The following is a 12454-nucleotide window of genomic DNA, read 5'->3' on the forward strand; positions in this document are numbered from 1 at the left end:
AACGTTCACTTATCCACTGAGAGTTCGTCACTAATCTAATTTCTGAGATTTCTCCCTGAATCTCCAACAAAACTGTTTTTTCCAATAAATATATCTCGGCCTCAAGACTGACATTGATTGAAATCATCTAAAACAAGATTTGGCTAAGTCTAGAAGTGGGTATGTGGGATGTAAAATACAGTAAGTAAATGCAAATGTAAAGTTGTGAACTTTATATAAATAGAATTGGAAAATTGGAAGATGATCCGTATAATGTATAGCAATCTTGCATGAAGCATCTCAATCAGATTCATAGAACCATTGAATAACCAATTAAGTAGGCTTTCGTCCATAGTATCTTGTAACTCAAGACTACACTACACTATCTGTCAATTCTCGTATTAGGGAAGCTATCAAGTAGTAAAGAGTGTGAGGTTTGATGTCTACATAGGCATCTATGAATTGAACAGTAGCCTACTTGGAAGAATGAGTTTTTAGATGATACTATCAAGTATCTATACAATCAAGTCTAGTTCTTCCATGATAGAATTAAATATTAACTATTGTTTGTTTTGATCCAGTGTTGTGGGTAGGCTACCCGCGTTACACCAATGAGTAATGACCTTGAATGCGTTGACAGTTGTGCAGATTGCCTACTCACCTCCGTTGTTACTAATTAACTGTTAATAGAATAGTATTGTTCGTTCGCTCAAAAACTACTGTCGTTTCTCAGGTCTCAATAAAAGAACATGAGATTGTTTCTTCATAGAACTTCAATCAAAAGGTCACATAACAGCAAATTTGTAAGTTATTTTGATATGCAGCATAAACACCAACTTCAATTTCATAAGAAGCTGAACTAGGTTATAAAACTAAATACTAGAATTCATTCATATAACTGCTAATGATTTCAAATACGTGTTCTTGATCCAAATAGACTATAGTCTTTTGATAAACACTGTAATCTCAATTGCTTAATAGGGGGATAGAAATCACTAGCATGAACTATTATGTTAGTTGAATGCTATATCGTCTTTCAAATCCGAGAACAAATTGAATGCTCATAATATGAATTTTATTGATTGATATGACTATTATCAGTTATTATTAACATTACATTCACATTAGGACCTAGAACATTACTAGACGTTTAAGCTCTAATTTTAATTCTTTTTCGACATGTAGAACTGTAAGCTCAGATTAAAATTTCAAGCATCTAAATGTCGATAATATCCTTATGATTTTCTTCGTAATTGGAAAGTGGAGAAGGAAATGATGAGAAGCTGATTCAGTCACATGTCATGTCATGTCATCAAGTTTTTTAAACACTTCGAAGCTAGCATCATTTCATCTATTGAATTTGATTTTTTTTCACATTTCCTAGTGGTAGAAATATGATTGAAAAATGGAGGATCCATTCCTGTATATAGCTATTTCTATACATTATATTGTTTCTATATAGTCTATTATGCTCCTTCCATTCATAGTGTTCAGTGCAGGTGACGTGGAAAAAAATAATCGATGGCTGTTGAGTTGCAGAATTCCCTGAATAATCTGATGCTTTGAGTTGGCTATTCATTCCACCCATTTTTATTTCGTCGATATTTACTTGCGGCCACCGGAAGTCTTCCATTTACTGGTTGAGAAACACTGCCATAAGCTATTGGCATTTGCTTTCTTCCATTATTATCAGTGTAAATGTGATGAGGCACTTATCATACACAGTAATTTCCTCCTAGAGTCTTGATAGTCTTCCAGAAATTTGATACGCGAGAGCGTTTTAAGGCAAACAGCACGTTACATTCTCTTTTTGGTAGGAGAACCTTATGCAACTGCACAAGAGGTGGGGCTTGGGTGGGTTCCGCCCCTAGGGGTTGGAAATGTTCTTGGCCAATGGGAAGCGAGGAAAGGTGAAAAGAGGCACGCCCTGAGTGGGAGCTGAACGGGTCTGGTTTCGGTCGGGTGCTTGCAGTGTTGTCAGTGACCCTCCCGCGGTCAGCTGTGTCGTGAGTTGTGTGTTCCTCTCCTGGATTTTCACCTTCGTTCCATAAGTGCTTTATGAGTTGTTTCGGTTATCCAATTGCAACTTTCTATCGTTAATTTCAATTGCGTATTATTCAATCGTGTTTCAAAAATGGCTGTGTCGGCACTCAACATGCCTCCCTACTTTACTGGCTATCCGTTTCAAGGTAATTACATTTCACGTTACTAGTTTTTATCGAAAATTGGAGAGTTTTCATGTTTCCAATATCAACTTTTAGAAGTTGTAAACAGTATCTGAAATTGGATTTCAACTTGATAGTTTGTTGGTAGCCTACTGGATGACATGCCATTGAGAACATGAATTTCAGAGTAATTTCATGAACCATTTCCTTATATTCAATTTGTGAATGCGGTTGTAGCAGCTAAAGGATAACTAAAGTCTTGTCGTGGACAACACTTTGATTTGCATGATTATTTCATACAAATCTTTTAATGAGTAGTAGACCTATATTCAGTTCGAATCATATAGTATATTATGATGAATTTAATTCTTTCAACCCCGGGCTTTAAATTCTACCACTCCTGTCACCGTCATGCGAATCGGAGTGGTCCAACCACATTAGAAGGTCCTTATGCTATCTGATTTTTAAAACTTAGTTTTTCTTAGCTTATAGCACACTATACGGGTTTTGTTCTAGCTAGCTGATTAAAATATGTTTTGTGGTGAACTCTCTGAATTAAGCCTTGCGCACGCCATTGCGAATCGTATGATAGCGACGAAAATGAGAGAATTTCCAAGTCGTTGAATGGATGAAATCGTCCTGGTGTTGTCGCAGTCATGCGATTCGCAGTTGTGTGCAAAAGGCAAGAGAAGTCATGATCCTTTTGCTGAGAATTTCCATAAATTGCTCGTACAATTGAATAAGCAAACTAAGACATGTTCCTTATGCAATATCTGTAATGAATCATTGGCGTAGATAGCTGTTTGACATTGGGGGGGACGTACTGGGGGGTCGGGGGGTGCCCCCAGCAAAGATTTTTTTGAAAATAGCTTATTAAAATGATGGTTTTTTAAGCATATTTCACTTCAAATCCGTTTTAAATCCTCTTATTTGGCAATGGTAAATTAGTGGGTAAATAAATAAAATTCTGAGATAATGGTTTCAAGTTTTACTAAATAAAAATTATTTACAAAAAAAACAGCATAATAAAACAGCATTAGTTGTATTGTTTGTTTTGATTACCAACCAAAGCAGGATAGCTAAATAAACATAAAAAAGTTCTCCACTCACAAACCATACAAAGCTGTAATTTTTACTTAATAGCTAAAACTGTGTTACAAAGATCAACATAAATTCTCATGAGTAATTACATTCTTTAAAACAAAGTCTTGAATCTTTCTGATTGAAACTCTAGTTTGAAGAGAGTTTCAGATACAAAATACTTAGGTAACAATCTTAGGTAATAGACGAACTCCTTAAATGAGATGATCATACTAAATTCTTGTGCAAAAAAATGAACTAATAAAAATGTGTTATCATAATTAAACACTTCAATAAATTTTTCCGGGGGACATAGCCTATACCATAAAATATTGGGGGGGACGCGTCCCCCGTGTCCCCCCCGGGATCTACGTCCATGTAATGGATAACTGAGATCCAATCTCATATCGAATTTCATGTGACATTAGAATTAAAGTTTTTGAGTAATGATTAGGATTAGACAATTTTTCCAACTTTACTTCGAATTGTCATTTAATAACTGTCTGTAAAGTCAGGAGAACATAATAACACAGATTTTGTTTACTTAGTCTATTATAATATCAATCAAGAACTCTATAATATTTTGCTAGTTCATTCGATGTGATGGGTAAACATATAACTGAAATGTTTTTTCATAATATTTGATATTTGGTCGATTTTAGACAAAATTAGGAAATAGAAGTTTTGGGTAATAGCCTGTTTTTCCTTTTTCGACTATTGTATTATTTGCTCTATCCAATTGATAAATGAATAAAAAATCTTGAGAAGCTATTCCATTGGTTTAGAAGAAGCTAATGCGAGTAAATGTTTTATGGAGAAGGTGTTCTTTACAAAACATTCTAACCTTATCTTGGACTTTGTCACCTATAAATTTGGAAGAAAAATAGCACAAGGATACCTTATTATTCTATCTACCAATGTTATCAGATTAGTGTCATTTTCATTGTAAATAAAAAAACATAGAATTTGGAAAACTAGATATCAACATCAGTATGAGATGTTCTTAAAGAATAGGGTTCTCTGTTTCATAGGCCTATGAACTATCATGCAAATTGGTGTGAAAGCGAATACAGAGTTAATATATTTAAATTGCTTGATTATGATTAATTTTGTTTAATTCTTACAATGTTCTTTGTAGTGCATGTTTCAGCATTACTGTGGTGAGCCAATCATTTGTTTCCCTTGAAATAAGTTTTATATTTGTTATTCAATACCGTATCGATGAATTTTCAGTAAACTATCTTCTTGTCTTTTTCCAATCATAAATGAAATGCAAAGATGAAAATCGATTGTATTCTTCCAAATTCAAATCGAACAGAGAATGAATTGTTATCATGTGATCGATCACCCATTTCTATATTCTACGCTCTAAAGGATTACAAGACTAGAGGTTCCATGAGTTAAATCTGGACCGTGGGGAGGTAAAATGTGAAACTCAATATAAGGTTGAACTGGATTGAATCGCCTCTTCTCGTATAAAAATGAGCAGTGTTTCATCAAATAGTCGTCGACTAAGATCTGTGTAGAAAAGATGGAAATATTCGAGAATTACACTGCTTTCTTGTCTGCTTACGAGCTCCGCTCTAAAGTGTAAAAGACTGAACAATAAGGTGATGGAATCCGTGAAATACAATACAATTCTACTAAGTAACATTACTTACAGTTCCATTATAGTTTACTGAACACCACTGTTTCAAAACAAATTGAGGTTTAGTGAATAGCTTTTTCATTTTCCCCCCTGTCATCTTTTTATCATTTTTAACTCTCTGGTTATATGTTTGCCTTGATAAGGTGATATCAACTTCATATAATATCTGGATGCACCTCTATTTTTTTAGAAAACTGCTTTCTTATAGAAGAAGAAAGCTTTATGTTACTCTTTCCCAATCGAAATTGGTCACTTCTATCGACCTTCAAGAAAATGTCTGTACGGTATGTATTTTCTAATCAAATTCACGCTGGAATCTTATATCGATCAAGCAACATAATGTTGATAGCTCATAGTTCTTACAATGATAGTAAAACGAATCCACTTCTCACTGGGAATCAAAGTCTAAAAAAAAGCTATAAACGAAAATCCGTCAAGCAATGTAAACATCAGATTTTGATCATAAAGCAACCGCATTTTAACACTAATCTTGAAAATTGAATTCCTTTTGACGAACTTTTGACAAGTCTCCTGGAATGGCACAAGTAGCCGGGGAAGGAGAGTGTGTGTGAACATGAATAATTCTGGCTTCTGACGACACTTAAGCCGTGGAAATATGTGTGAACCGGCTCTAAACACCTTTAATCTTCCTTCGTGTCTTTTTCGGAGACCGGCTGGTATTCGAACGTGTACACTTTCTGCCGAAACGAGAAGAGAAGGTGTAAACGACCAGAGCATGAGTGATTATGAAAGATAGAACGGTTGGCCTGTTAATAGAATTTGAATAGGATGGAGCTCGAGGAAGAGGGAGATAGAGTGAGAAAGAAGACGAAGATGATGTGGAAGAAAGCTCGGGAAATGATAGTGGCGGGTAGTAATGTTGGTAGTTTTATAGATTTCGGGCTTTGACACCAGCTTAGAGGGTCTCACCACGTGGGGCCGCCTCTGTCGGCCTACAACAAAGAAAAAGAAGCAGCATGAGATATACGAACGAGCTAATATTCCCCCGTCCACTCTCATCTTCCCGCTGTCTGTCATCTTAATATCTCATCTCATACACGCACACATACAAGTATACTCTCGCACCCGGTTCATCCTGTTTAGTCCTGCTGGAACTGACCTATCTGAAATAGTTGCTATCAAGAAGGCCTAATAGTCAGTTTTTTAATCAGTTCTGGTCTGCAACGCAACATCAGACCACCTTTGGGTTGAGATGGATAACTGGAAGTTCAGTTGTCATAGGCGTGAATCAGATGTAACCTGGTGGGGGTTAAAATAAACAGAAAAGCAACATCTGCAGTAGCTCTTACAGGAAGACAAGATTTAAGCAAACCAAACATTCAACGTTTTTCTGTATTAATCCTTTTTCATACTGATAATGATAGAGGCATCTCTATTGATATATCATTGCATCGATCAAAATTATCCATACACACAAGCCAGGTGTGTTGCATTTATGTATCAATGTTTCCATATAGTAATATCATCAGTGTCCACACATATTTTCATCCCAATCTCATATTCAAGTTTGAAATTATCTGTGAGAACTGACCAGATCTGAGAAATATAAATAATATAAACGCTTTTGCTAATTTATAAATTCGCTTTAAAAGCTCTATTTAATGCAGAATTCAAGCAGAAAAGTCGTGACGCAGTTCTTTAAGTAATCAACCGTATTCTCTAGAATTAACAAAATCACAATATAGTGAGTTGTTAATGCTCTTGCGGTGAAGGCTTGCGAAAGTAATAAAGGTCAACAGAATATTCAGTTTTTAGTTTCTTGTTAATGCCACGAATGTTGGGAAAGTGGATAACACACTCCAAGATGAGAAATCGTTCCATAGAATTGAAATTATTTGCGAAGTTGAACGAATACTCGAGAATCAATAAATGACTGCTGTGACTGGAAACTATTATTCTCTCTATGTCACTCGTTCAATGACTAATAATTCATAATAATGACCTACATCAAGTGATTAATTGTGGATGAAATGCTGCTTGGTACCTCCAGCTCATATTTGGTGAATTGACAAATTATTTTCAGATTCAACATTCCACAAGGAATCTGGATTAAACGAAATTCGATCAAAATATGTTCAATGCACAAAAATTTCACAATAAGTAAGAAACACCTATAAATTATTCATTAATTTCAAAAGCAAGGCTTCTCTGAATTCTTCAATGAAACTCATTTATCAAATTCCAAAGTCTAATATCCTGAATATCAATATTAATAGAATACCCTATTCTATCGTAATGTAACCCAATACACATCATGATTTTCAACTATTTGATAGGTTTTTGTATTATTATTTTAGAAAAATTTAATTTTTACTCTCTTCATTTTTAAGTGAGATAAGCAAGGTGCAGATGTTGCACGACTCCAAATACATTTGATTTCTCGCTATCATTAATTTAAACGCTTTTATGACTATTCATAATGTTTCCACCAATACAGATTACAAAATGGTTCAACCCTTGTTGATATGATGCTTTCATGTTGGTTGTAGTGGACTCTCCCTATTCTATTACTTCCCTTGCGATATGTACCTTATTCCTGGAGATGCGAGAGAACTTCAACAGATTTTCAAATCAAGTTTTATTTAATTCTCTATTATCATGACTCTTCAAATCACTGGAATACGATACGATGGCAAAATCCATTCAAAGCAGATGGCTTGATAGATGTTGAGTGTCGAGATAAATTGAAATCCGGCGGCGGCGACGCATCTGTAGGCGAGGTGGTGATTTTCGGTCAGCCTTTTTCTTCTACATATTATTAAAAACCGCGCTATTACAAGAAAACGACGTCCGTTAGCGGGGCAAATAGGAACGGTAAGTGTGCGCGTGCGGGGGTCTGGGTGGTGAGGAGGATGTTGGTGAGGGTGGTAGGGAGGTGGAGAGGGGGGTCCCGAGGCGCGCGGGCTACAGCGACCAGCGACTAGCCTCTAATTTACAAGTGGATAGGCCCCGGTCGTGTAAGTATATTACGGGGAAGGTATAACACCTAGAATTAACAGGAAACATCAAAGAAGACCGCGTGTCTCGCGGAGGCGGGCTTCGGGCCCTAATGATGCTGATGACTGGGGACCATCTCTACAGCCGTGTAATTCGCGTGGATTCAGGCCGTCTCACTCAAACCCCTTCAGCCCCTCACCGTCGCTCTCCGGATTATAATATCTCTCCCATGGGCCAACTATTTCAACGCGTCGCTCTTTACAAAACTGATATTCACTATTAAAGTTGAAATATCGTTCGCCGCCTTCGTCCATTGAATTGCTCATCTCCCTTTTACATATTATCACTCCACCCACAACTCGGCACATCCTAAATTTTCCTTTGTTTCTCGTGCATAGGCGGGCAACTCCATTCATGTATTATCGATGATGTGACGTCTACCTGCTGTTGAAGGCGGGCATTATGGGAATAAAGTCATGCGCTTAATAGAATGTGTTGCATAATGTTCGGATTATGATGTCCATTATACTTGCTGAGACTTGAAGCTGGAAAATATGATGTGGTATAGAGGTTTGAAATAATTATGCAATGAGGGGGTAAGACAGATCACCTGAAAATCTTTCTAAGTTCTGGTAGTAGTAGTAATAATAATTCTCAACCTGGCTAGGGGTATGAAAAATACATTCTCATAGACTGTGACAGAAAAAGGAACCAGCAAAATACGAACTGGAACATGATGTATGTTTAGAAGTTTCATCACTAAACAATCCAAAATTTGAAAATATTCTGTGTAGATCGTTACTCCTGATGAAAAATTTCTTGATATAAACACCATAGCTGGATTAGTTTTGTTGGACTACTGGGAAGTGTGACAGGTGGGCCACAAAAAGTTCATAGTAGTTTGAAATGGAAGCAGAATTGTTCCAGTTTGATAAGTTCTATAGTATTTAAATTAAAAATATTCATCAAGTAGACACGAAAATTTTCTCTATTTATTAATCGAAAATTCTCGGTTCTTATATGCTTGAATGTGGTGTTCCGCTTCTTAGTTGATTCTAGTCGTGTTTATTATTGATGGAATTGAACTGATCGAGAAATGAAGAACAATATTTTCATTCTCTTGAACATTTCATCAGCTTGTTCACCCAGTTTTTCTTTCGTTCCATTACGCTTTACGCAGCACTATACTGTGAGCTACATGATAAACTGGTCAAATTGAGTTTATCTGCTTTATATCACTAATTTCATATTGATTATTATACTCCATACTGTTTCCGGTAAGATATTAATATGATCTGAATATGCTCATTATCCCCTCATGCATTCAAAGATGGAACTGGTTCTTAGTTTTCTTTCCAAATCTTTTGTTCAATTAAAGTCGTCACAATGAGAACATTTCAATGATGTAGAATATTATGCAACAGAGCTGAACTACAAGCTATTATATGTCCATCTGGTCGGAGTATTTTATTAGAAAATTAAATCAACACTCCATTCTCACAGTTCAATAGAACTCCGTCGAGAGAAAACTTCTATGTGGAATCCTTCACATGATCCAGAACTATAAATATTCTTCAAGTGGAATGGAAGTTTCTCTGTGAAATCTCCACATAATATAGAACAGAAATAGAGCTGTTTTTGCATGAGTGGTGTGCGTTGGTCAATATCGATAGGACCGGTCGGTCTGGTGCAAAACCGACTGGAGCGGCGACCGGGAAGTAGAGAGGGATCACACGCCAAATTGGAGCTGAATCTAGGTGCATTGATGGAAGCGTATTATTTGTGTAAGGCTTGAGCGCGCTGCGTAAGCCGAAGGCGCTGTGGGGGGTCCCTGGACCCGAACAAGTATCCAATTTGGAAACTACAATGAGTGATCTTCCAGTTTGTACACTCGCACACAGGTGCAGTGGCCCACTTTGAAGTGAGTGCTTGCAGAGCAACAGGTCCGATCAAATCGCACTTGGATGCGCGCTCAATCAGTCGTACCAACAACAAACAATCACTTGAAACTCCCAGTAGTTTCAGAGATTTTTTTAGATCAGTGCTTCTGTGGGTTACCTTTGAGGATTCCTTGATCCAACAAGAACACACAGATAGTTCAATAACTTGAATAAAAAAAAACACTTCAATTCAATTTATAAAAACACACAAAACAAGACAAAACAAAATGACAAAGAATTACAAAACATAGAATCTAGAAGATGATCAATAGAAATAAATTATACTATCAATTTATTTGAGAATCAATAGTTACTCAGGTAATGTAAGGGAAGAATAATAATTGATTTATCTCTTTTTGAGAAACACTCATAGAGTGGAATATTGTGGATACTTTCTAGTACTTCAACACTTGAAGTTAATATGTATGAAGAATGAAGCTGTGTGAAGACTCTACGCGCCACAATTATACGCCACCCACAAGTCTACCTCTCGCCCATCGCAAACTGATTGTCGTAATATTGTTTACTTCAACGATCAAACGGAAAACCAGCTGTTGAGGTGACAATAGTACTTCAATATTTCCCGTCGAAAGTTGATAATACAGAACGCTCTGTTTTCAATCACCGTACAGGTGTAACAGATTAGGCGAATGGTTTGATTGAGAAACTATTGTTTGTCACGAGGCGCGCAAACAGCCTCGATCCATGATCTATGATCTGCTTTAAACATTGACTGGAATAATACTGACAATTGTTCAAATCGAAAAGTGATGAAACGTTTTTGATAAATAGGAAGGATATACTGTAATCATTTATAGTGAATAATACTTTTTACTTGTGTTTTGGATAGAAACTTCTTAATATTCTCAAGTTTGTGACTGCAGGAAAGTGTTAAAGAAATTTGTTTTAACATCCAGTAGCTGAACAGGGACTCCTTGAGCCACGCAGAAAACTTCAAATTCAAATTATTCATTATAACTAATGGTTAAAATTTAAATCTTTTGAATAGACATTTATAAAAATAGAATCCTCTAAAATCTTCTGCATAGTCATCCACAGAGAAATCACAACTAATCATGTTTTGTCCAATGATGTGCTCCATATACTTTCTTAGCGATTTGAGTAATCTACAATTTTCTATAATAGTCATGAACCTCTAAGGCATGTCGCGAATTGGGACACGACGCGACGTGACATGACATGACGTGAATCTGCTAGATGAGTTAATTTCTTATGAACATATTCTAATGTTCACACGTGATAGCTTTAGTGTGACTTTAACTCATCTAGCAGACTCACGTCACTTCATGTTACGTCGTGTCGCGTCTCAATTTGCAACATGGCTAAGGGTGTGATCACATTGAATGCTAATATTTGCAAGAGCATGTTTGGTTATGCATGACCAATCACGCAGATGAGAAACAAAATGTGGAAAAAGCTATAGGAACACTCATACTGAACGCGCGCACATGCTGGTTGTGTTCAGTGTGAGGATCAAACGTGTTACAATGCACTTTCCAGATTCTGTTTTTCGGCTCATCGCTCATGCATGATCTGAATTGCACTTGAACATATTCAATATGATCACACATACGGTAAACAAAATCAGGTTTTGTTCAAATGACGGGTTCCATATAAACTCCACATGATAAGCGAACATTTTAATAGTAATTTAATTTAAAATTTAATTGAGTGAAAATACAGTATTAATAATGTTTGTTGTATTTTTGTGTGTTCATAGGCCAGGGTCGCGTAAACCAGCTGGGCGGTGTGTTCATAAACGGGCGTCCGCTGCCCAACCACATCCGGCTGAAGATCGTTGAGATGGCGGCGGCCGGCGTGCGACCGTGTGTCATATCGCGACAGCTTCGCGTGTCGCACGGATGCGTGTCCAAGATCCTGAATCGCTATCAGGAGACGGGCAGCATCCGGCCCGGAGTCATTGGCGGAAGCAAGCCGCGTGTCGCCACGCCCGACGTCGAGCGACGCATAGAAGAGTACAAAAAGGCCAACCCTGGGATATTCTCCTGGGAAATACGCGAGCGCTTGGTCAAGGTCAGTAGAATATTATTTCAACTATCATTCATACTATAACTTTTGAATATAATAATTTAATATAAATTAAATAATGCAGACCTTTATAAGGGTCAAGCCACATGAGGCATTTTCAAGACGAGTCGGCAAGCTGTTAGCGTTTGAAAATCAGATGATAATCAACCAAAGGGAAAGCTTACTGCCCTGGCGACTCGTCTCAAAAACGCCTCATATGGCTTGGCCCTTGATGTAACGTTAAGGATGACAGTTATAACAAGAGCAGAAACAGGATGTTCTTTTAATAAAGTTAGTATAACTTTATAATTTGTCACAAGTGGATAAAAATATACCATGTATTATCTTTGCAATGATCAATTATCTTTTATAATGGTGGCTTATACTAAAGTGAATAATAATATAATAGACATATTAAGTGGTATATAATATGTTTATTTCCTCTGATTATTCTGGAAGGTCTGTTATGAGAATAGAATAATATTTCTATTCTCTTTGCTTATATTGAATGCTATTTCAGTATTTTATTTATTGAAAGCAATTGGAAGCTAAACTTGTCACCCCCTTGGTTGGAGAACTCGCTCATGAACTGTTGTATTGATCTTTAAAATCCTCAACTTGTAATAATTATAAGT

General features: G+C 36.6%; 1 protein-coding gene across 4 annotated transcripts in view; it reads left to right on the forward strand.

Moving 5' to 3' along the window:
• Positions 1 to 1960: 1960 nt before the first annotated feature.
• The window catches only part of LOC111057530 (protein gooseberry-like), a 45715-nt gene continuing 35221 nt past the window's right edge, over positions 1961 to 12454 (forward strand). For all 4 annotated transcript variants that reach the window (XM_039431791.1, XM_039431793.1, XM_039431792.1 and 1 more), the window contains exons 1-2: positions 1961 to 2168; positions 11512 to 11825. In XM_039431791.1, the coding sequence (XP_039287725.1) occupies positions 2114 to 2168; positions 11512 to 11825 (369 nt within the window). In that variant the 5' untranslated portion in view covers positions 1961 to 2113. The remainder of the gene's footprint in view (positions 2169 to 11511; positions 11826 to 12454) is intronic.

This window comes from Nilaparvata lugens, chromosome 1 (genome assembly GCF_014356525.2).
Source record: "Nilaparvata lugens isolate BPH chromosome 1, ASM1435652v1, whole genome shotgun sequence".
NCBI classification, from domain to species: domain Eukaryota; kingdom Metazoa; phylum Arthropoda; class Insecta; order Hemiptera; family Delphacidae; genus Nilaparvata; species Nilaparvata lugens.